The sequence below is a fragment of the Protopterus annectens genome, chromosome 6.part0 (genome assembly GCF_019279795.1).
Source record: "Protopterus annectens isolate FY-2018-M chromosome 6.part0, PAN1.0, whole genome shotgun sequence".
NCBI classification, from domain to species: domain Eukaryota; kingdom Metazoa; phylum Chordata; order Ceratodontiformes; family Protopteridae; genus Protopterus; species Protopterus annectens.
This window is the reverse complement of record NC_056737.1, coordinates 1,158,737,290-1,158,763,423: the sequence shown is the minus strand read 5'-3', so window position 1 is coordinate 1,158,763,423 and position 26,134 is coordinate 1,158,737,290. Positions and strand designations below refer to the sequence as shown.

General features: G+C 43.7%; 1 protein-coding gene across 1 annotated transcript in view; it reads left to right on the top strand.

Moving 5' to 3' along the window:
• Window positions 1–26,134, top strand: part of IFIH1 (interferon induced with helicase C domain 1) — a 2,457,004-nt gene that overhangs the window by 655,393 nt on the left and 1,775,477 nt on the right. The window contains exon 6 of the mRNA XM_044074778.1: window positions 15,933–16,143. Within this exon, the coding sequence (XP_043930713.1) occupies window positions 15,933–16,143 (211 nt within the window). The remainder of the gene's footprint in view (window positions 1–15,932; window positions 16,144–26,134) is intronic.

Sequence of the window (26,134 nt, the reverse complement as noted above, 5' to 3'; positions counted from 1 at the left end):
TAAGCCAGTTAGCAACCCATCAAGTGACATAGGGATTTATGCCCAGCTTAGGAAGTTTATCTATGATTTCAGAGTGGGGGATGGTGTTGAAGGCCTTGGCAAGGTCCAGATAGGCTGTGTGGACCCCCTTACCCTCGTCCACAGTTCTGGAGACTGATTTGAAGAAGACACTCAGGTTCAGGAGACAAGATCGGCCCTTCACGAACCCAAACTGGGTGGGGTGCAGTGTTTGAAGGTTGCCAATGTCTTTGTTTATAAGTTTCATGATAATGCGTTCCATGCCCCTGCAGATCAGGCTCATCAGACTGATGGGACAGTAGTTCGTGGGATCCAAGGTGGATCCCCCCTTGTGGAGTGGGATAATTGTAGCTGTGCGCCACTCAGTGGGCATGAAGTCTGAGGTGAGGCTATGATTAAACATGACACTTAGATGAGGTGCCAGTTCATTTTGTAGTTCATGTAGTACACAGGCCAGGGTGTCATCTGGTCCCATGGATGCTGTATTCTTAGGTTTGGAGAGTGCAGTTGCTACCTGTGTGGCCGTGATTACTGGAATTTGGCAATCTTTTGGTATTGAGATGGGCCCTTTAGGGGGTGGAAGGGGGTGAAGTTGGCACTAAATCGATCTGCCAGGATATTGGCAATATCCTTGGGATCAGTATATTTAATGCCATTCTGTTGTAGCTCAGAGCAGATCTGAGTATTGCCATTTAGATTCTTGACATAACTATAGAATGCCTTGTGGTTGTCTTTGGAATCTTTGGCAATTTTATTTTCATAACTAGCTTTTGAGGATTTTATGAGGGATCTCAGCTTCTTACTGAGGCTGGTGAGAGAGTTTTTTGCATCCTGGGATTTTCCTCTTTTCTGCAACAGTTTCTTCCTTCTGTTGTATAGTCTGTTTATAGCAGGGGACGACCAGTTTGGCTTCCTTTTTTTGGAGGAGAGCATCGTGGTTCTATTTGGGATGGCACAATTCATGCACGAGTGGAAGTGCTCGTACAGTGCCTTAGTGTAGGCTTCAGCAGTCGAAATTTCAGATCCCGTCTGCATGGGTGTCATGAAGTTTGTCACTTCTGACTTCAGTAGCATGAAGCTAACTTTGGAGAAGTTTTTTACGGAGGTTTCCTTACTCTGGGGAGGGGATGGGATGTGGATGTCAAGGGTGATTTGCTTATGGTCAGACCTGACCAATGAGGGGGTGACCACTGGTGTGGAGCATCTATCTCCCATGTTGGTAATGACCAGGTCTAGGATATTGGAGCCCCTGGTGGGACTATGGATTAGTTGATCCAGGGCATTGGAATTTATGAATTCCAAGAACCATTGGGAAAAGGTGCTGGTACCCGAGTAGTTTTCCCAGTTAATGGCAGGGAAGTTGAAATAACCCAGTATTAGGGTGTTTGGTTGTATCTTCATATTTTCCAGTATATTTAGAAAGGTGTAGTGAGAATCTTGGGGCACAGTGGGGGATCTGTAGCAAGCTACAATTTGGATTGCAGTCTTACCTAGTGTTAGTTGCACCTGGAGAATTTCAGATGCATTGTGTTGGGCAACTAGCCTGGAGGTGTACATATCCTTGGTGAATATGGACACTCCTCCACCTTTAGTGTTTTGGTCTTGGTTTTGTGGCCGAAAAGTGTGGTAAGAGTTGTAGCCTGATATTGCAGGGGTGCTCTCTGGAGCCTTGAACCAGGTTTCAGTTACTGCACAGATATCGATGTTCTCCATTTTTAGAAGTGCCTCGAGAGAGTGCATTTTGAGGTTTAGACTTCTAGCATTGAGTAGCATTACCTTCAGATTTTGCATGCTTGTATCTGTTATGGTGGTGGTTTTGTCCTTTGAACATTGCCTAAAAAAGGCACTATAGGGGTGGCAAGAACTTTAGCCAGTAACCTGAATCCCAGGGGTGGCAGGTGCAGACCATCTCTGGAAAAACATTGTGGTTTGTCGATCATGTCTTCCCAGGCAGACAGATATTGGATCCTCTTTGAATGACACCAGAAGCTTAGCCAATTGTTGAAGTCAATCATTTTGTCCTTATACTGTGGTATCATTCTGGGTGCAGGCAGGATGCTACTCAGGGCTAGGGTCATACCTGCCTGGGCCACATGATCCGAGAGCTCTTCCATGTCTCTTTTCATGAAGTCCAGGGAGGTACGTCTCAAGTCATTCACTCCAACATGGACAATGACAGAGTCATATTTGTACTTGTTGTGTCGCATCTCACCTGAGACTGCAGGGATTCCAGGTGTTTCCTCACCTCAGCGATTGCTCCTCACAGCTCCCATCAAGCATCGCCTGGTCACAGCTACTTAGTAGATAAGTTCACCTGTTCAGTCAGTTAGGAATTTACCCAAATTGAACTTGATTCTCTCCAAAAACTTGGAGTTCATTGGAATTCGGCTGGACCCTGTGTCAGAGATTGCAGCATTACTTTTCAGGCTTGTTCATCTTATCAGATCTCATATTTAGTGCCTCCTAGATCTGTCTTGTCATTGGGTCCGCTTCATTCTCAGGGCCTTAGGGTCCATGGTGGTGGCCATCTATTTGGTGCTGTTAGCCAGGTTCTACATGAGGGTTTTGCAGTGGACTCTAGCAGTCCAGTGGTCATCTCTTTCTCTTCCGATGACGGCCTCAATTTGTCTCACACTGGTGTGCAGGTGTCATCTCCTTTGGTGCATTCAGTCCCCTGATCCTGCAAGCAGACCATTTTCTCTTCCTTCCCCCAGTGCCACCGTGATCTCGGATGCCTTCCTGCTGAGGTGTGTTGGGGGGATTTCCAGGGAATGACTGTCCAAGGCACTTGGTCCTCTGCAGAGACTAAACTGCACATAAATGTACTGGAGATGAGAGCAGTTCTTCTCATGCTACAAGCCTTTCAAGGCTGCCTAACTCTGGGTACTATTGCAGTTCACACTGACAACATGGGAGTTGTGTGGTACATCAACAAGCAAGGGGGCACACTCTCTTTCCTGCTTTGTTGCGAGGCCATGAGGGTGTGGGAATGGGTGATGACCTCGGGGTGCTTTCTACTTGGAGCACACATTCCCAGGGAATGATAGCAGGCAGACAGACTCAGCAGGGCAATCCTGAGTCCTCACAAGTGTTCGCTGAATCCATCAGTGGTGAGAGAGGTTTCCTTTGCTAGGGTCATCCAAGTTGTGATCTGTTTGCTTCCCCTCACAATCACAAATGCAGTCAGTATTTCGCCCTGATTTCCTCAGTTGGGGAGTCCCCCAGGGAAGCTCTGGTTCATGATTGACCTTCGGGTCTCCTTTATGCTTACCCTCCTTTACCTGTCATTCACAGAGTGCTTTAGAAAGCTCGACACCTCAAGGCCACTTTCATCCTCATTGCCCCCTTTTGGCCTCGGCAGGTCTGGTTTCCCCTCCTACGGTCTTACCTGAAGTACCTCCCTTGAGTACTAGATCCCCTTCTCGATCAAATTTCTCACCCTCTCCAATCTTCTGATCCCAAACCTTCAGATCTGCATCTGACCATGTGGTTTGTCCACTTCCCATAATCCTAAATCAGTCCAGGTTTCCATTGCCCATCAGAAACATTATTCTGACCTCTCAGCCTCCACCAGAAAAGTCTATTCCAGTAAATGGAAAAGGTTTTCTATTTGGGCCATGCATCATGAGCGGACAGATGCTCTGCTGAGGAAACCCCTGACTGGGTAAAAGCCAAAAGAAGAAGAAGAAGCATAATCTGCACCCCTTTTCTGCTCCATTCCAGATATTTTTTTATTCTTGTCTTCACTCTTTCAGGACAGAGCTAGTTTCTCTACTATCAAACTGCAGTTGGCAGCTGTTTCTAATTTCCATGTTTGCGAGGAGCCTACTTTTTCTGCTTGCCTTTGTAAGGCCTTTTTGAAAGGTGTTTTCCTGCTCTGGCCCCCAGTCAAAGATCCTTCTCCCCCTTGGGACCTTAAATTTGTGCTGCAATCTCTTACACAAAGTTCCTTCGAGCCTGCTGCAACTTGTGATATGAAATTTCTATCATGGAAGACCGCTTTTCTGGTAGCTATAACATTGTCAAGAAGAATTTCGGAGTTGCAGGCTCCTCTTTCTGTTAAACCACCATATTTGATGTTTCATAAGGACAGAGTGGCTCTCTGGACCAACCCTTCCTTCATACCCAAGGTAGTCACTGAGGCAAATTTGAATCAGTCCATTCATTTGCCAGTTTTTTTCCCCAACTTCTCCAATAAAGGGGAATAATTGCTGCATATACTTGACGTTCATAGACAACTACGATTCTACTTGGACAGGACCAAGAGTTTCCATAAATCTGACCAACTGTTTGTGGCATATTTTCTATTAACAGACAGGATCAGGCAATTTCTAAGATTACTATATCTCATTGGATTTCGCAATGTATTTCAACGGTCTCTTCTTCAAAAGGTTTGTCATTACCAGGACCAGTCTGAGCTCATTCCATGAGATCTGTGGCTATGACAGCCTATTTGTCCCAGCATTCCTTGGATGAGATTTGTGTGGCGACCACCTGGTCTGCTCCTCACACTTTTGTTAATCATTACAAGCTCAACTTAGTTTCCAGGATCAGGGCTTCCTTTGGCTCCACAGTCCTTCAGCATGTCCTTCCATGAGGCCACCCAGAGTTTTAGGGTAGCTGGGGACTCTGACCCAACAGTAAGGAATAGTGACATGGATAACATCAGATAGAGTTATGTACTTAACATAACTTGGCATCTGTGTTATTCTGTGTCACTATTCATCATTATCCCTTTCTCCTTCCCCTGTCTTGTGGGACCTAGAGGAAGTGGAGATGTCCTGTCTTGTGGTTAAGGTCTTCCTTAGCTGTTTTCTACCTCTAGGGTAAACTTGATCTGAGGGGTTAGAGGGCAGCAAGGGATTATGGGAGTGGGAGGAACTCGAGCCTAAAAGCTGTCTGATAAGTTGCCGACTCAAATCCGATGTCGGATCCTACGACCCAACAGTGATGAATAATGACATAGGATAACTCAGATGCCAAGTTATGGTAAGTACATAACTCTTTCTTCCTTAAATCCTGGCTCACTGCCTCCTGCACCCAGAAAGCCTGACCGGTTCTACAAGGTCCAGGACTCACATAAGGATCTCTAGGAAACCGTAACCTACTGACAAAGAAAGTGGGGCTCTTGCTAGTTTTGGAAAGAAAGTATACACTTTGGCTGCTCTTATAATGAGGGCCCTCAACTGTCAATTCCATATACTCAAATACCAGCAAATCATTCTTGACCAACTAAAACAAAAGCTCTCTGGTTTAGAGGATAAAAACCTTTCTGAGGAACTTTTGTATCTGTGCTACTCCAGTTTTAAAGTGGCTAAACAGTCCCTAGACTGTGAGTATGATACGATGGAAGCCTCCTGCAGGGCAGCTGTCACTGTCACAGTGATCAGGAGACACGCTTGGTTTAGGGAGCAACCCTCTTTGACCAGTTGAAACTAATCTCCTGGATGTCCCCTTGACAAAGAGTGCCTTTTTGAGGCTAAAGCTGAAGGAGTCCTTAAAAATATGGAGGACAAGGCAAAAATCCATGCAAACAGTAAAGGGCTGGCCAAACATTGTTCCTTTCCCACCCAGTCTAGAAGCAAACAGGGAAAACCTCAGAGGGATAGTACCCCCAGGCATAGAACACAACAACAAAGGTCTAGGCAGTGGATCTCTGAGTCTCATAAATAAGGGAGTTCTAGGACACCTGCCCCTGCCAGTGATCAATTCTGATTCTCTGCTTTCATCCCCCCTCCCCAACCCCATCCCAAACCTTGGAGGATGGCTGTCCCTTTTCTGTCAAAACTGGACACAGGTTACTTCAGATCAGTGGGTTCTAAATATTATTGCCAATGGTTACAAACTCACTTTCAAAGAGCTCTTAAGATTCTCAGGCTCCCCAGATGTACCCCAATATCAAAAAACTCAGCTCTGGAATAAGTACAAATTTTGCGTTCCTAGGGAACAGTGGAACCAGTTCCAGAAGATCAAAAATTGGAAGGATTTTACTCAAGACTCATACTAGTACCCAGAAAAGAAGAGTCTTGGCATCCCGTTCTGGACCTGTCCAACTTAAATCTTTTCCTCAGGGTACCAAAACTCAAAATGTTGATCCTGCAGCAACTACTGCCCATGTTAGCCCCTCAGGCATTCATGGTTTCATTGGCCCTAAGAGATGCCTGACTGCACATCCCCATATCAAAGTCACACAGAAGCTTTCTTAGCTTCAGAGCAAACTCTGTTTATTATCAGTTTTCAGCTCTGCCCTTTGGACTGTCTACTGCACCAAGAGTTTTCACAAAGTGCCTAGCTCCTGCCACTTCTTTCTGCAGGACCAAAGGGGTCCAGGTTTACCCAAACCTGGACGATTGCCTAATACAGGCTTCAGACCTGTCACAGATTATCAAAGACCTGAAATTTACACAGGACCTCCTATCTTTCTTGGGGTTCACTCTAAACCTAACGCATTCCATCACTGTGCCATCTAAACAGAAGGTTTTCCTCAGGGTACTGCTGGACTCTTCACCCCAAAAGACCTTCCTTCCTTCCCCTGGACAAAGTCACCTTTTTGACCAGCTATGTTCAGAACTTACAGCGCAAACAGTGCATAACAGCAAGAGAATGCCTCAGAGCTCTGGGGTACATGGCATCTTGTATACTTATGGTGCCACTAGCTAGGCTACACATGAGGAAGCTTCATTGGTATCTAAAGCATGTGTGGTGCCAGAGCACTCAGTCCCTGGACACCAAAATACACCTGATACCGTGCCTCAACCAAGAACTCACATGCTGGGTACAGGCTTGCACCCAGAATCAGGGCTTGCTATTCAAAATCTTTCTTCAAGGGCAAATCCTCACCACAGATGCCTCAGACATCGCATGGGGACCAATACCCAACATCTCCAAACCCAAGGCTATGGGATTCAAAGACCAAGAGCAGGCACATAAATTGGAAATAACTCATGGCAGTTCTTAAAGGCATACTGGCCTTCAAAGAGAAATGGATACCAGGGGTTCTGGTAGTACAAACAGACAACACCACAGTAATGTGATACATAAAGACAAGGAGGCACACATGTCTACACCCTGTGCCGTCTAGCCATGCAAGTCTGGGAGACACCACACTCCATGGGACTTCATTTTCTAGCACAATATCAGCCAGGGGAACAAAACACCCTTGCAGATCACCTCAGCAGGAACTTGACAGACCCCCCTGAGTGGCACCTACACCAAGATATCTTTCTCAGCATAGCTCAGAAGTGGAGAACCCCCACAAGTGGTACTCCTTGCCAGAAAAGACAATACTTAACTGGAGAATTTCTGTACCAGGACAAGACAGGCAATGGCATAAAGAATGAATGCCTTCTCCTTCCCATGGACTCAACTCTGCATTTATAGCCCCCACACACACCTCTTCTGCCTCAAGTCTTTCTAAAGATAAGAGAAGAGGGCCCAAGGACCATTCTGATAACTCCAAACTGGCCCAGGCAACACTGGTTTCCACTCCTCCTCTAGCTCACCAATCAGAATCTTTGGCAGTTACCAGAGGGTAGATCTCCTCACACATGACAAAGGGAGGCTAGTGCACCTCAGTCTGCAGACCCTAAACTTTTCAGCTTGGATTATCCCACAGCACCTAATAATCCAGAAGATCTAGCACTAGGAAATTTATTCAGCCAAATGGAAAAGATTCTCTGCTTGGTGCCAGAGAGTTGAGCTCAGCTAACATTTCGGCCATCTTGGAGTACCTGGCTAGTCCGGTGGATAAAGGCCTTTCCTACTCCTCCATAAAAATACAGCTGCTCACATTCCTGTTCTTCCCCCAATCTTCTCACACCCCATCCTGAAACAATTCCTTAGGGGTGTCATTCACATTAGGCCCCCCCAGGAGGAAACCCACACCTCCATTGGATCTCACCTGTGTGAGCTGGAAAAATTGACTTTGCCTCTTTTTGAACCTGCAGCTGATACCTCTTTAAAACTCCTCACTTGGAAGACTGCTCTTCTTTTAGCCATTACCTCGGCTAGAAGGGTTTCAGAGTTACAGGCTGTAATGACAGTAGAGCCTTTTATTATCTTCGATAAAGATAGGGTCTCCCTCAGGACTTAACCCTTCCTTTATGCCTAAGGTGGTAACCAATGTGTCTTTGAATCAAGCCATCCATCTGCCTACCTTCTTTCCTAATCCTCAAAACGGGAGAAAGATTACTGCACTCCTTGGATGTGCACAGAATGCTACGATTCTACCTAGACAGGACAAAATCCTTAAGGAAATTAGATCAGCTGTTCATTACCTTTGGCCCCGGATCTGAAGGAAAACCATTTTCTAAACATAGCATTTCCAAGTGGATTTCACACTGCATTTTTTTCTGCTACAGCAATCATGGCAAAAAGATCCTGATATGGTTAGACCTCACTCTGCAAGGACCACTGCTACTTATACAGCTTTGCTAAAGGAGGTCCCCACCAAAGACATGGAAACAGCCACTTGGTCTTCTGTACATACATTCACTAAACACCAAAAGACTTCCAAAAATCCACAAGGTAAACTGAGGCAGATGTGATAAAAACCAGTTTATTGAACGGTAAGTACTTTCATGCTCTCCTGAGCACTACTTCAGACCATATAAAAATACAAATTCACATACACTGCTTATAAAATACATAGCATTTCAAACTAACCTATCACAGAATAAAATTACTTAAATAGTCTCCGCCTTTTAAGAAAGGGTTTTAAGGGGATAGAGGTGTTCATCTAACCACACATTTTAAATACACTAGTAATTATTATACCAAGTGCTGTAGTACATATGTGGTCTACTTAGCTAGTTGTTTATCTTGTCAAAATTTCTATGCAGTAAAGACCAAGAGACAATTAAAGGAAAGGATACGTGAGCATTTATTAGCTATTAGGAAGAATGATTCAACAAATGCCCTAGCCTGTCATATGAGGGACATAGACTCTACACATACATTTATGTTTAGAGTTTTAGAACAACTTAAGCCTGGCGGCAGACTGGGAGATCTTAATAACATTCTAGAACAGCAAGAGTGTAGTTGGATCATTAGGCTACACAGCAAAACACCACCAGGTTTGAACACCTCTATCCCTTTAAAACCCTTTCTTAAAAGGTGGAGACTATTTAAGTGATTTTATTCTGTGAAAGGTTAGTTTGAAATGCTATGTATTTTATAGGCAGTGTATGTGACTTTGTATTTTTATATGATCTGAAGAAGTGCTCAGGAGAGCATGAAAGCACTTACCATTTATTAAACTGGTTTTTATCACATCTGCTTTGGTTTACCTTGTGGATTTTTGGAAGTCTTTTTGATTTTATTGTTTTATTTCCACTGGTACTTTGCTCCACTGTGGCATTTTTTGTGTTTTTTCTTCACTAAACACTTCCACCTGCCAGCTTTCTCAAAGTCCAGAGCAGGATTTGCCAAGTCCTTCAGGGGATTCTCTCCTCTTCTTGATCTCCATCCATCCTCAGTGAAGCTTTGGGAATGTTCACAACTGTCAGGACTGCAACTGTGAAACATGAAGAATATAGTACAGTTGTGTACACTTACCATAAATGTAGATGTTTGAATGTATTCACTGTTGCAGTCTTCTTTCCCTCTCTCCTACCCCCTTGGCCTACCAGGAAGGCTGGCACATTCCCAGGCTACCCTGGATTAGGTACCCCCCTTTCTTCTTTCACTTGTGCTTAACTCTGGGCTCCTCCTATATGGGGCCAAGAAAATACTGAAGTGATGATGCAGGCTGGCTCCCTTTATACCTGAGCGTACTGATGTTGGTTAAGGAGTCCGCCAGCCTGGGAGGCAAAATACGTTTCTCTGGTAGTCAGGCCAGCCGAGGGCTTTCATGGCAGGAAATCCCACCTATCAGGACTGCAACAGTGGATACACTCAAACATCTACCATCTATGGTAAGTGTACACAACTGTACTTTCCTTTGACTCCCAAGGTGACAGACCTCTTCATGACAGAGGGGGAGGCAGTTTTAACAGACGAAGCCCAGGAGACAGAGGCAGACTCCACTATCTAGGCTTTCACAGCCCACTCTGAGAAAGCCTTTCAGTGCTTTTGAATGGTCGCCTGACTGATGCACTCTGAAGGCAGTCAGGGGCATGTCTCTGTGCACCCTCTAGCCTGGCACATAACATCAGATTCATGGGTGCGAAGAATAATATCCAGAGGCTATTCAATTCCCTTTTCCTTCCCACCACAGAAAAAGAAGAAAGTCCCCGCCCAGTCAGTGGGACTTAGCATCCATAGAAATCTAAACGCTACACAAAAGAGTAATCCATCTGGTTCCCCAGGAGTCTATTCCAGGTTCTTTTTAGTACCAAAGAATATCAGGGACCTCAGACCCATTTTGGATCTCAGTCACCTAAACCAATTGTTAAGACAGACAAAAATCTGAATGGTCACAGTTCATTCTATTTTGTCCCTTCTGAGGAAGAATCATTGGATGTTCATAGATTAGTACTAGGATAACTGCCCATCTGAAGTAGTTAACTTCATTTGTCAGCAACCTTTGGGGAATCGGATCTGACCTCGGATCCGAGCCGGCAATCTTTCATAGCTTAGATCCGAGCTCCTAGCTCCTCCCCTTCACCCATAATCCCCTGCCATCCCTGACTGACCTCAGATATAGTTTGCCACGCTTCTTGTCAGCAGCTAGGTTCTTGAGCTCCTGGTATCGCAGGGTATTGTAAGAGAAATTTCTCATTTTTTTCTTATCCCCCTTAAGTGTGTGTGAGCATTGAGTGTTCAGGTTCCTTTTTTGTGTAAAACTTTGCTCTAATTCCCCCCGCCGGGAAATTCCCGAGAGACGCTCTGGTGCATGCTTGGCCTCCCGGTCTACTCTATGCTTTCCCTCCTCTACCTCTGATGCTGAAGCTTCTACAGAAAGCCAATCGGTTGGAGAGCAAAATGATCCTCATTGCCCCATTCTGGCCTCATCAAGCTTGGTTCCCTTACCTCTGGTCTCATCTGGTGAATCCACCTTGGATTCTAGATCCCCTCCCGGATCTGATTTCCCACCCCCTAGGCCTCCCAGTCCTGAACCTGGACAATCTCAAGCTTACAGCTTGGTTGCTCCAGTTCCACTCGTAGTTAGGACTCCCGGTATCTCCTCCCCAGTTAAAGCTATCCTAGTAGCAGCACACAAGCCCTCTACTAGGAAAGTCTATAGGAGTAAATGGAAACGTTTCGCTATTTGGGTGGAGCGTCAGAACCTAGACCCTTCAGCTCCGTTGCCCGCCGTCTTGGATTTCCTCTCAGGGCTTTTTCATCAGGGGGCTAGCTGTTCCACAGTCAAAGTTCAACTAGCAGCTATCTCTCATTACCACGTGGGCCATGAACTGGGTCCATTGATCACCACGAAGTTATGTAAGACCTTTCTGAAGGGCACCTTCCTACTCAGACCTCCAATAAAGGAAGTAGTGCCTCCCTGGGATTTGACTTTAGTACTTCAGGCCTTGGCAGCTCCCCCCTTTGAACCTGCAGCTTCAGCTGATCTCAGACATTTGTCATGGAAAACAGCCTTTCTCGTCGCTATTACTTCAGCTAGGGGTGTCTCTGAACTTCAAGCCCTATGTGTAAAACCTCCTTACTTGACCTTCCACAAGGATAGGGTTTACCTCAGGACCCAATCCCTCATTCCTTCCTAAGATTGCTTCCGAGGCAAATATTAACCAATCCATTAATCTGCCAGTTTTCTTTCCTGAATACCAGAACAAAGGAGAATACAAACTGCATTCTTTAGATGTGCATAGACAGCTGCGTTTTTACATTCATAGAACGGCTGGTCATAGACAATCCGACCAGTTGTTCGTCTCCTTTGCCAAATTTAATTTAGGTAAATCTGTGTCGAAGGTCACCTTGTGGAGGTGGATTTCACAATGCATCCTTTTGGCTTATGAAAGTTCTGGCAGGCCCGCACCTCAGGGAGTCCGTGCCCACTCTACTCGGTCCATGTCTACCATAGGCCTTTCGGTCTAGAGTACCCCTGGATGATATTTGCTTAGCAGCCACTTGGGCTTCACCTCATACCTTCATCAACCATTATAAATTGGATATTATCTCTAGAGGGAGAGCATCCTTTGGCTCCGGAACATCCTTCCATGAAGGCAGCCCAAGGTACAGGTAGCTGGGGACTCTGTCCCAAAGGTTGCTGACAAATGAAGTTAACTACTTCAGATTAAGAAGTTATGTACTCACCATAACGTTCCATCTGAGTAGGTAGACTTCATTTGTCTGCAACCGTCCCATCCTCCTTCCCCCTGACCTTCGGATGTTATTTGGCCAGATGTTTTTACTCTGCCCTTTAAGGAAGGTAGATAGTTTCCTTTTTCAGCCTTATTGGTTATGGGCAAACTTGATCTGAGGTCATTCAGGGATGGCAGGGGATTATGGGTGAAGGGGAGGAGCTAGGAGCTCGGATCTAAGCTATGAAAGATTGCCGGCTCGGATCCGATTCCCCAAAGGTTGCAGACAAATGAAGTCTACCTACTCAGATGGAACGTTATGGTGAGTACATAACTTCTTATTATGGGCCACTTTAAGCCTAGCCAATTACCCTACATAAGAATCAAACCCTGCACCTTGTGTCTCTAAGTTAAGCACCTTAACCATTATATCAACCTCCCACTATGTTCTGTAGATCTCCAGAATGCATACCATCATATCAAAATAGTGAAGCACTCCAGGAGATTTCTCCTCTTCCAGTTAGAATCCAGTCATTTCCAATTCAGAGCACTGCCATTCAGTCTCATCACAGCCCCCAGGGTGTTCACCAAGGTCATGGCAGTAGTAGTAGCTTCACACCTGTGCCAACGTGGGATCCAAGTCTTCCGATATCCAGGCAACTAGCTCCTCACTGCCTCTACCAAGCATTTTCTCATCACACACACTGATGAAGTACTCGCTCCTCCTGAAATTAGGAATTTCAATAAACATGCCAAAATGTCAGCTGACTCCAACTCAACATATAGAATTCATAGGATGCTACCTAAACACCAGACTTCAAATAGTCAGCCTTCCCCAGTCCAAGATCCAGTCACTTCTGCTAACAGCTGGTCAAGTTCTACACAACCACCAATATTAATTGTATGTCTCTTGTTTCTCATAGCATCCACAATTTTGATGATTCCATTCACTAGATGTTTCTTGAGAGTGCTGCAGTGGTCCATAGCAGTACAGTGGTCTCAATTCACACACCCTCTGCATTCAAAAATTCAGATTATGCAGGTCTGCAACAAACATAGCTTGGTGGATCACATCCCTTTCTGTGACCAAGGGATGCCCTTTACAGACGGATTTGCCTATCACAACAGTGACCACGGATACATCCCTTCTTGGATGGGTGGGGGCATTCTGAAGGGAAGATAGTCCAAGGTTCATGGTCAGTAGCAGAGGCCAACCTCATATCAGTGTCTTAAGAGCTGAGAGTGGTCCTCCTAGCATTGTAGGCATATTTCAGGACCTCCTCCCCAAGGGTGTGATAGCCATACAGACAGACAACATGATTTTTGTATGGTACATCAACAAAGAGGGAGGAACACAATCTTATCCTCTATGTCAAGAAGCCTTGAGCGTTTGGCAATGGTCAATGTCTTCACAATGCTTTCTGACAGCAATGCACATCTTGGGGTCCTCCAATGTGCTTGTGAACAAATTGAGCAGGACAGTGTTGATGCCTCAAAAATAGTCCTTCAATTCTACAGTGACACAAACAATTTTCAGTCGATGGGGCCAACCTTACCTTGACCTCTTTGTCTCCTATCTAAGCAACAAATGCTCAGGTATTTTTCCCTGATCTCTCCACAGGGAGAGTCACCAAGGGATGCTGTGGTTCACGATGGCCCCCAGGCTTGCTGTATGCTTTCTGCCTTTACCACTAATGAACAAATTCATACAGAAAGCAAGGCAGTGCAAGACCAGGGTGATCCTCATTGCTCCCTTTTGACATGGTTCCCTAACCTATGGCCTGTTCTACTATATCCTCCATGTATTTTAGACCATGATCTAGATCTGATAACTTACACTTCTGGAGTGTCGTCTCCAGATCAGAAGTCCACAAAATTAACCACATGGTTCCTCTAATTTTAACTATAGTCAAAGATGCCAGGCTTTCCCTGCAGTAATCAGTATTCTTTCCTCTTCAAAGAAACCATCAACTAGGAAAATTTACCACAGTAAATGGAAGAGATTTTTGATTTGGTCCTAATCCAAAGGTCTGGAGCCCTTTTCAGCACCAGTTCCTTCCATAGTTGAATTTTTTGTCTGATCTCTTTGACAAAGGCTCCAGTTTTGCAACTTTAAGGTACAATTGGCTGCAATTTCCAATTTTCATGTTGGATATAATGATATGTTGAAAGCATGTCTAAAAATCTTAGAAGCCTTCCTCAAAGGTAAATTTCTGCTGAAGCCTACCATTAGAGACCCTTAAAAAGGGTGTGTGTGGTTGTAGCTAATTTTTGTGTTTTAACATACCTTTTATGTTTCTATTTAGGGTATTTAAACTGGAATTCGTTTTTATGGAATTATCTGATGAAGTTCCTTAATCTTATTGGGACGAAAGAGCTTATCCTTTGGGATTCTGTATATGGGATTTCAACATTAAAGCTGGTGGTTTTTCAACATTAACGCTGAGGATGACATTACTATTATGTTACAAGCTTTAACTCAGGCTCCCTTTGAACTTGCATAACTACAGACTTAAAATTTCTTACATGGAAAACAATTTTCCTGGTCTCAGTAACATGGAACTCAGAACTACAAGCCCTCTCCTCTTAAGCCCCCTTATCTAGTGTTTCACAAAGATAGAGTTTCCCTCAGAACTAATGCATCCTTTATTCCTAAGGTGGCATCCAAAACTAATTTAAACCAATCATTACATCTTTCTGTATTCTTTCTAAGGTACTCAAACAAAGGAGTACTTCCTACATATGCTAACTGTTCACAGACAACTCAGATTCTGTAATCATAGAACAAAAGATTTCAGAAAGGATGAACAAGTGTTCATTTCCTTTGCCAAACCAAAGTTGAGAAAGGCAGTTTCAAAAGTAACCTTAATCCAGATGGCTATCCGATTCTATTTCTTTTGTATATCATAAAGAAGAAATTTCCCTTACCAGATAAACCAAAAGCACATTCAACCAGAGTGGTTTCTACTTTGACAACCATCAACAGGGGCTTATCCATTGATGACATCTGTGCCATGGCCCCGTGGGCAACGGTGCACACCTTTGTGTGTCACTATACTTTGGACAGTCAGTCCAGATCACGTTCATCATTTGGTTCCACCATACTCAGGAATGTCATTCCTTGATACCGTCCAGTTTGGCAACTTGGGATTCTGTTCCATATGTTTTGAATGGATGAAAATAGACATTAGATGCAAAAGTTAAGCATATACTGTAATGTTAGATCCAGTCACATTAGGCTGTCATTACCATTCATCAACTATTTGAGATCACCAAGTTTATCACTTTCTTTTTGGAAAGGTTTTTTTTTCCCCCCTAGGTAGGTTTTATCATACATTCCATATTAGAGGAGGCAAACTTGATCTGAGCATCAGAAGTACAGTCTAGAGAATTATAGGTAGGGGAAGAGTCAGAGCTCTGGATCCAATAAGCTTCAAGGTCAGTGCCAAGGTCATATCCCATCAAATCTGACAACCCATATGTTTGAAGTGGACAAAATTCAGACAACATGGATCTAATGTTATGGTAAGTATATACGTTTTATTTTTCACGTTTAATACTTGTTACTTTTAAGTCATCACCTTGTCTTCTAAAAACAAAAGCTTAACTGTAAAGTGGACATTAGGTTGCTTTGTGCCATTTGTTAAGGAAGATGTAGACACAAACAGTATCAAGACTTATTGTTATCTTTATCTTTTTTATTTCTTGATTTAGGTACCACTGGTTGAACAGCATTATCGCAAAGAATTTCATCCATTTTTAAAAAAGTATAATGTCACTAGACTAAGTGGTGATACACAGCTGAAGATCTCTTTCCCTGAAGTAGTCAAAAAGAACAATGTCATTATCTGTACTGCTCAGATTCTTGAAAATGCTCTTTTAACATCAGCAGAAGAGAAGGATGAAGATGGAGTCACCTTGTCAGGTTTGTCACTGCAGTATCTTTTCAAATACTGTAGGTATCCCGTGGTTTACAGTTACAAAGAAAAGTAATTTCAGATAAGTTATGATCAGTTGTTGACTTTTCTGTCTGATTTCAATCTGTGGGTTATCAGATCAGACTTGCATCTGAGACGGGCCAAATTTTAAAGACCTCAGCCCAAGTTCTGCTTCCTCTACCCGTAATCCCTCGCTAGGATTATCTCAGATTGTGTTTGCTGCCTTCTTGGATAGCATTTTGGTCTGGAACAGGTGTTGTTTGATCTTGTACCCTTTTTCCTCTATCCTTGTTTGTTATTTTTAGAAGTGACATTTTTTGGTGTGTGTTTTTTCTGGTAGTTAGGTAGTGGAGGTAGTTAGGTTTGGGAAGTATGTTTGCCCTTTCTCGTTAGCAGGCTTTTCCATCTAGTGTGCATTAAAGTGGGTTTGTTAGTTACAGTTCTATTAGTGTGCAGAATTTTTTTGTCTTTAGCTAGTATGGGGAAGGGGTTTAATAAATGTGTGGTGTGCAGCCAAAAGTCCCCCCGTCAGGACACTCATGACAGATTTGTGTGAAGTGTTGGGGCCGCTCACCTTGAGTTGCTTTGTGCCATCTGTGAGAGCTTTGGCATTCATGCAGTAAATGAAAGAAGGGCCAGGTTGGTTCTCAGTGGTCTGTTACTGGATGGCAACTCCTCTTCCAGAAAGGGTGATTGGAGTTGTAGGGTCAAAAGGGGATTGAAAATGATTCTCTCCCTCTTCTTCTGTTCCACTGGATCCAAATGTCCCAAGACTTTTGGCTCCTCTGGAGGCTTTGGCACCATCATCGTCTCTGACTTCTTGGACCTAATCGTCTTTAGCCCAGACAGCAGGGAAGGCTTCTTCTCCTGTGTTAAGTGTCCTGAACCCTTTCCTTTCGAAGGGAGCTCCCCTGGGCAGACATTTTTCTTCTTTCTCCCCCGGAAAATTCTCGCCGGAGTCACCCACATCTCCTTCCCATTTTCAAGCTTTTAAAGTTTGGATCCAGTCCTAGGATGTGTCATCTAGCAGGCAAGACTCCAAGCCTCAATCAGTGGCTTTGATGGCTTGGTCGTTTGGAGAGGAGTTTAAAACCTGCTGACTTGAGCAGCTGATGTGGTCCTTCCTACAGCCCCATTTGCTATTAGATCTGATTCCTGTAGCTTTGAGTCCTCGAAGCTTCAGCTCCATCAAGTTGGTTTCCTCCCTCAGACCGTATGGTTCTGTAATCATTGGAGCCTGTTGCCTTTCCATCCCTGTGGTCTGATCTGATGGCTTGGCCAATCTCAGCTCTTACCTTGGCCTTGGTTTCCTCGACTCTGGCAGCTTCAGAACTGAGCAGACCTAGGAGCCTACATCTCAAGATGGGGGGTATTCAGTTTCAACAGTTATGGTTTCGGCAGCTTCCCTCTCACCCTGTACCCCTGCTCTTGATAGCTCAGCTCTGATCTTGGTGTTGAAGGCAGTTTGGAGTGGCTCCAGAGTTGCTTTATCTTTTAGATCTCTGGATCCCAGGTGTGCAGACTCTGGTTTGCCAGCTTCAGCCTCTGCCTTTGACATTATAGAGAAGGATGTTCACCCGTCAGGGAAAGGAGTGACCTGGCACAACTGGTATCGCTCCCTCTTTGATGTCTGGGTTTGTGGACATACGTTAGTCTGCTCCGGGGCAACCCACCCTGGATGGTTTTCAATCTGACCTACTTTCAGGGCCCCATGCCTCTTCTGTTTCTCCCCCCCTAGGATTCCCCAGGTTCCGAAGTCTCAGGCAAGAGGTGGTGCAAGAGGAAGCATCTGGATTTTCCTGAGGAATCCCTCAATGAGGATATTGACTTCAGTGACGAAGCAGGGTCTCCTAAATCTACCTGTGATAATGCCTCTTTTGGCCATCTTTTCCACCAGTGCAGGGGTTTGACTGCTGAGGTCCCATCTCCAGAGGAGATGGTATTTTTGGAAGCTTTCATAGTGAGCCCATCCACATCCTGGGTGGTTCCTCCTCTGGGCGCACTTATTGACCTGGTGTTGCAGAGGGTGTCGAAGGAACCGGATGCAGTGGAACCAATTCTAACGAAGCCATACAAGATTCTCACCTCTTCCAAGGACTGGCAACACTGGAATAAGGGTCCTGCCATTGATGCTGTCGTAGTGGTGGTGGCCACTAAAAAGGACATCTCATAAGAGTTTTTCGGTCCATCCACCAAATAGGGAGTCTTGAGTGTTGGGCAGGTTAGGGAAACACTCCTACACCTCAGCCACAATCGCACCAAAAGCGTTAAACTATCTCATTCACTTGACCAGACTTCATTGTGACATTGTGTAGGAAATATCAAGGATGGTTATGACACAGCAGACTCTAGAGTCCCAGATGACTGTGGAGACTCAATTGTCTACTTTATAGTCTGCTGCCAACTTGTCATTGCTTTTGTTGTCTAACATAACTGATGGCACATCCCGAGCCACTGACATTGTCAAGCATCGCTGTGCTTGGATGAGGTTGTGTAATTTTGTGGAACTGCCTCAAGACATCTTTTATTAATGCCCCTTTGATGGCTGTTCACTTTTTGGGCCTAAGGTTAAGGACATTTTGACCAGAAGTGAGCAGGACAGGACACTGCTCTTGGAGTACGTTTTGTTACCCCCTCAACAGTCCTTCTCTCAGATCCAGAAGGGGGGAAATAGGAAAGTATAGCAGCCTCTTCAGGAAGCTCCTTCTGAAGTTTCCACCTGTGGTGGAGGAGCTAACCACAATGGGCACTCCTGAGTGGCAGGATGGTCTGCAGAACCAACACTTCCCTCAAAGCCCTTTCAGCAATCCTGTTGGGTTGCTCACCCGTCTGGCTCTGGAGACAGTCAGGAGTTGTTTGGCTCCTTACCTAGAAGCTTGGAAGGCCATTACTTCAGATGCATGGGTTTTATAAGTCATTCCCCAAGGTTATACACTTCCAGTTTTAGAAATTCCGAACATAAATCCTGAACATCTTCCAGATGTGCCACCCCATCAAAGAAGGGATACAGCCACTGAAATTTAGAAGCTTTTTAATCATCCAGGAGGTCACACCAGACCAATGCAGATCTGGGGTCTACCGAAGGTTCTTTTTAGTAACAAAGAAGAACAAGGACCTTAGGCCAGTTTTGGATTTGAGTAAGTTAAACCAATTTTGTCAAAGAGACCAAGCTCAGGATAGTCATGGTGAAGTTCATTCAGCCTCTTTTGGGGAAGAATGACTGGATGTGCCTGATTGACCTCAAGGTCACCTACCACCTGATAAAGATAGTGAGGTGTTCCAGTAGGTTTCTGCACTTCTGGCTGGGAGTCAGTCATTATCAGTTCAGAGAATTGCCCTTTGGTCTCACCACGGCCCCTGGATGTTCACCAAGTGCATGGCAGTCATAGCAGCTTGCCTCAAGATGCAAGGGTTCTAGGTCTTCCCTTACCTGGACAATTTGCTGCTAACCTCCTGTACAAGAGCATCCTTAGTCATGACTGTCAACACCTTACCCCAGCTATGCATTTCCTTGGGGATTACGGTCAACTGTCAAAAGTCCAGTCTCTACCTCATTCAGATACCAGAGTTCATAGGTTGCCAAATGGACACAGTTTATGAAATTGCAAGACTTCCAGTTTCCAGAGTATGTACTCTTCATTGTCAAGCCTTGTCCTTCCTGTCTTACAGAAAGCATCCAGCATCCCTTGTTCTCAAATTCTTAGGACACATAGCGTCTGCCAGCTGCTTAGTTCCCCTGGCTTGGTACTGCATGAGGGCTCTGCAGTGGACATTTATTGTGCAGTCATCCTACTTGACAAATCCAATGGAATTTTCCATTATTTTGACAAATGTGTCGAGATCAGATCAGATGATGGTTGGAGTCTCCCTTGGTGTCCACCAGAATAACATTTGTCCACTTCTGGGCACAGTCATGATGGATGCCTCTCTTCTAGCGAGCAGGTGGGGCATTTTGAAGGGAGGTCCCCCAGGGAACCTGGGCCATGACTGAGACCGTTCTTCACATCAGTGTCCTGGAGATGAGAGCAATTGCCTCTCTTCTAGTGTGCGGGTGGTACATTTCAAAGGGAATCCTCCAGGTGACCTGGTCCATGACTGAGACCATTCTTCACATCAGTGTCCTGGAGATGAGACTGGTCCTCCTTGCTTTGCAGGCCTTTCATGACTCTCTCTCCAAGGGTGTGATATCAGTTCATATGGATAGTACATCTGTTGTCAGGTATTTGAACATACAAAAAGGAAACCCGTTCTTGCTCCCATTGTTTGGAGGCTGTGAGGATCTGGCAATGGGTGATTTTGTCACAACGGTTTCTGGTTGCAGTACACATACCAGGGAGATCCAACATTTTGGCAGACAGGCTGAGTAGGAACATTCTTTTTCCTCACAAGTGGTCCCAGAATCTGAGAGTTGCAGTTTGTATATTTTGGCACCAGGGCACTCCATGTTGTGACTTGTTTGCATGCTCATCCAACACCAAATGCAACAGCTATTATGCCTTAGTCACTTCTCAGGGTCAGTCACCCAGGAATGCTCTTCTGTTTGCTTGCTTCCCCAGTCCTCAGTATGTGTACTCTCCTACCCTGCAGATAGTAATGTTTCAGAGCCACTGTAATCCTCATTTCTCCTTTTTAGGACCATTAGGTGTGGTTCCCCTTTCTTTGGCCTCTTTTGATGTACCTTGCTTAGGTCCTGGAAACAATTCCAGATCTGATTTCTCACTCGGCTGGCCTGAATCTGCCAGACCTTTAGACACTTGGGTTGACTGCATGGTTTCTCCTATTCCCCTGATAACCAGAGATCCCAAGCTTTCAGAAAAAGTGGTGCAGATATTGTTTTCTTCTCAGAAATGTCTTCATGTAGAGTATGTCCTACCAAGTTAAAACATTTCACTTTTTGGGCTTACTGTAAGGCTTTGAATGCCTTTTAAGCTCCTTTGGAGATGATTATGGACTTTCTCACTGATTTGTTACACTCAGGGTCCAGTTGTTCTTCTTTTAAGGTATACTTGTCAATTATTTCCAAATTTACATTTGGCAAGGATAAAATATGCCTTTGGCAACTTTTAAAACTTTCATAGGCCTTTCTCAAGGGAACCTTTTTGTTGCATCCTCCGGTCTGGGATTCTCTTCTGCCGTAGGACATATATTTTATGTTTCAAGTTCTTGTTCCACCTCTGTTTAAGCCTTTTGCTACACCTGATATGGAATTGTTGTCTTGGAGAACTTTGTTCTTGCTAGCTGTTAGTTCTACCAAGTGTGTGTCAGGACTGCAGGCCCTACCTGTCCTTGGTATCTCCGTATTTGTTTTTTCTTAAAAATATTGTGTCGTCCTGCACAGATCTTGCCTTTCTCCCAAAGGTGGCAGTGAAGAATAATTTGAATCAGACCATTCGCTTGAAAGTGTTTTTTTTTTCTGAAGTTTCCAGTAAAGAGGAATATTTACTGCATTATCTTGACGTCCTTCGACAACTGAGGTTTTACTTTAGCAGAACAAATTCTTTCAAGAAGTCTAGTCAATTATTTGATCTGAGGTGGTTGTTTTAATTTTTTCTTCAACCTGTGGGTTTCAGATCCGAGGATCGGATCCAACTGGGCCATATACGAAGCTCTAGTATCTGAAATCTGAGCTCCTTCCCTACCCATAAGGCTCTGCTCCCCCATCCCCTCTTATCTCATTTCCTGTGCTACTGCCAGCATTGGGATTTCTATTCTCTGAGCTCGTTGGGGTTTTTGCATGAATTAAGAAAGATTTTTCTCTTTTACCTTTAACATCTATATATTTGCTCCTTAGCCTGCTTTCCTAGATGAAAAAAAGGTATTTTCTTAATTCAAACTTAAAAGGTTTTTCTTCCTTCCTTTCTCCTTCCTACCCTTTTTCCGCAGCTATCCGTTTATTGTTAGGTGATCTCTGTCTGTATAAAAGAAAAATGAATTTACATATTTATACATATAAATTAACAGTTTATTACCATATATTTTTTCTTTTTTTCTTTTGCTAATTGTTGTTCTTATAGTTTGCTTGCTTGTTAGTCATTTTTTTCAAAATGGCAGAGTATAAACCAGCAGGATTTAAAAAATGTGTCTCATGTAGGCAGAAAATCCCACTGTCTAGTGCCCACACTGAATGTGTAATTTGTCTTGAGCCTTCTCATTTACTGGAGGGGTAAGCATATTTTAAAAGGCCTCCTACCTTCAACTACTTTTTCCTTGGCATCACCTTCTACTTCAGGGGCTCAACCTCCCTCTAAAAAAACATAAGAAATACAAGCAGCCCTGAATAGATCCCACCAAATTGGGGAACCACCTCAGAAATCATCTAAAACTTCTGATTCAGCAGACTGAACTCCGACTGTAATAGAGTCTTCCCCTCAGCGCCAGTCTAGCAGTTTTTCTCCAGATCCGGTTGCCTCGAGGCCTCCCATTCTTCAGTGTTCCACACCAGTCTCCAGACCACTATCTGTTGCTTCATCCGCTAGGTTCTCCCGTAGTCTCTCCAAAGCCAAGGTAGACAGTATGATGATGAAGTTTCTCAAGGCACAAATCCAGCTGGGGATTTTGCTCACTCAGTCTCCCCCTCTGGATCCATGAGCCACGTCCCTGCCTTTGTTCTGATACCTCCTTCTTCGATCTAACCCCTGTGTTTAGAGTTCTCAGGGCTGAAGATACCTGGAGTTAAGACATTGGAGCTGACAGGTATGGTTACCTCGACTGCGACAATTTCCCTGACTTGCCCGGCTCTGACTATTTCAGAGCAGAAGTATTCTTGGAGCTGTAGCTTTGGCCTACGGTCTGAAGGGTTGATGTCAGCTATGAAGCTTTTGGAACTGTCTCTTCCCCTTGGGGCTATGGCTCTTAATAGCTCAGCCCCAACTCCTCACTTGGATCTGGGAGTGGTGGGGATTCATGGACCTTTCCCCTTCGACAGCTTTGGCTTTGGCAGAGTTACCCTCAAGTTTTCAATTTCTCTCAGCATTTGAAGTGGTGGAGAGGGTTCTGTCTGTGCCTAGAAGAGCCTCGACTCCTGCTGCTTCAGAACCTGACCCCCTCCCACGCCCACAGACATTGTGCCATTAGTCCCTAGTAAATTCTCTAAACTGAGTTTCCTTATGAAAATTTTGAGATCCATTATGACCCGGGCTATATTACTAGTTTGATTGGGCAGATATTTAAAGCCCTTGGTAAACAAGCTAAAAAAAGTGTCTGTCACAGTTAAATTGCTATAACTGAAAATGTGAAAACCGGATCTACTGGTGACTTCAAAGTTATCACCTCTGAGGCAGTCAATAGTAGGGGGTACAGGGGTTACCAGTTCTTGTTGTAGTTGTTGAAGCCCCCTCCCCCCCTCTGCTGGTATGTTTCCCTGTAAAAATGGTTGTTGTTTTTAATATAGTTATTATAGTTATAGTAATATAGCCCGGGTCATAATGGATCTCAAAATTTTTATATGGAAACTCAATTTAGAGAATTTACAAGGGACTAATCCTACCTACGAAGACAACTTTGTACCTAGAAGATCTAGTGCCTTCAATCCCCCCATTCACCCCCAGTTAAGAAATCTTGAATTGAGGCTTGAGAAACCAATTAGGGACAGACTAAGATACAGGAAGTTTACACCTAACCTAGATGAGTCTGAGCAAGCCTTACTTACCTATCTAAGCAAGAATTCTAGTGTTCGGGTTATGGAGCCCGACAAGGGGGGAGGTATTGTCCTCATGGACAGGATAGTGTATGAAGGTAAAATGAACTCTATACTATAAGATAAAAGTCGATATAGTCAAGTATCAATTAACGAGATAAACATCTCATACAAAAAAATTGACATAGTTATCAAGGATTTATTTGACCAAGGGGTCATTGATTATAACATCTACTTATATTTGAAGAACAAAACCCCTAGGGTACCATCTATTTTTGGGGTACTCAAAATACACAAGGACATCAGCAATCCCCCCCTTAGACTTATTGTGGCTTCTGAGGGTTTCAAGATTTCTTTCCTATCCAAAGTTTTGGATTGGAAACTAAAACAAATAGGTTTTTATTAAAAGATTCTTGGGAATTTTTGGGTAAAATAAATCCTGAATTAAATGTCCCCAATTTACTATTTCTTAGTATAGATGTAGTAGATCTTTTTCCACTATACGTCACGAAACAGGCTTAGCCTGGTTGGAAGAAGCTCTTAGAAGTACTCCAGGTATTACGGACAATGATGTCTTTTTAAGTTTGGAATTGGCTGATTTAATTTTACACAATAATTTTTTATACTTTTCAGGAGAATACTATAAACAAGTAACTGGTGTTGCTATGGGGGCCAATTGTAGGGTTACCACCTGTCCCACTTTGCGAGGGACAGTCCCTCTTTGGGCAGTTGTGTCCTGCAAAAAAATTGAAAAAATGGCAAATGTCCTGAGATTTTAGGACAAAATTATTTCCTATATTTCATGTAATGGTTGCAGAAAACAGTTATTCTGTATCTGAAACACCTAAATGTTATAAGAAAGAGAATAAACAACTAAAATGCTACAATAATAAGCTTTTATTTTAGGCAACAAAGTGAAGTTATGTCCTTTGTACTGCCCGTGGGTATGTTTCACCCTGCAAAATCTGATGTTTGTACCAGAAATGTCCCACTTTGGGCATTTGAAATGGTGGCAACCCTAGCCAATTGTGCCCCCACATATGCAGATATTGTCCTTTCTGTATGGGAGAAAAAATATGTTATTAATAGTGAATTTAGTAAATACTGGAACCTATACACTAGATTTTTGGACGATATCTGCATCTTTTGGATAGGGACCCAAGAGCAACTACATGATTTTATGATATACTTGAATCAAAGTACTAGCTTTTTGACCTTAACCCACCAGGTTACAACACATCAAGTCAACTATTTAGATGTGTTCTTAAATGCTGATGAAACAGGCTTTAAATCCACCATATATAGGAAGCTACCTTTTCCAGCACCTACATTCAGTATACCAGTTCCCATTCCCTGTATCAAAAGAAGGGGATAGTTAAGGGGCAATTCATCCGGGCATCCTGAAAGACATCTGACGAACATGATTACATCTTAAGAGTGCCAAAAATTAACAAAAATGTTTCGGGAAAGAGGATACCCAGATGAATTTATTACCAACATACAGAACAAGGTGACGGAAGGCAGGTACAATAAATATAAACCCATTTTAGGCATTGGGGATATACATTCTTCAATGGGTTCTGGTAAAGTTCCAAAAACACCAGTAGGGCTACAAAGAGCCTTTGTTATAGATTACAGCGTCAATGCTGGCATTATCAGAAACATAGTAGAGAAGGAATGGGAAATTTTTAGTGATTTTACTGATCTCCCCAATCTTAAAGGGAAGCCAGTGAAAACTGTTTTTCGGAAGAGTAGCAACATTAAAACCATACTCGAACATGGAGGGTTGGCAAATGAATTTTCAAACCAACGTAAGGGTACATTCAAGTGTGGGGCCTGCTCACAGTGTAATAGTATTTCACAAACTGGGAAAATATTTATTTTGGCTAGGAATAGATGGATTACAGCATCTTCCTACTCCAATTGCAACCCAAAAGGGCTAGTATATATTGCTACCTGTCAGATATGCGAAAGGTTCTACGTCGGAAAAACTGAGAGACATCTAAGACATAGAATATATGAGCACATGTACAAAATCCAAAAACAAAACTCTAAAAACGCTCTATTCAAACATACCTTAGTATGTAATCGAGCTAAGTTTTTGTTTTTTGTTTTGGAAACCCTTTCTAGGGAAGCCAGGGGTGGCCCTTGGGAAACTAAATTGGAGTACCGGGAGACGTATTGGCAAATAATATTAGAAGCCAACAGGACACCAGGATTAAATGATAATATATCTATTGTTCCTCTCCTTAAGCTAAGAGCAGCTAAGTTGTGAAACACACATATTACTAAATATACAGGCTTTTTATGTTGCTCTTTTTTCTTATGTTTTTCCAATGTTT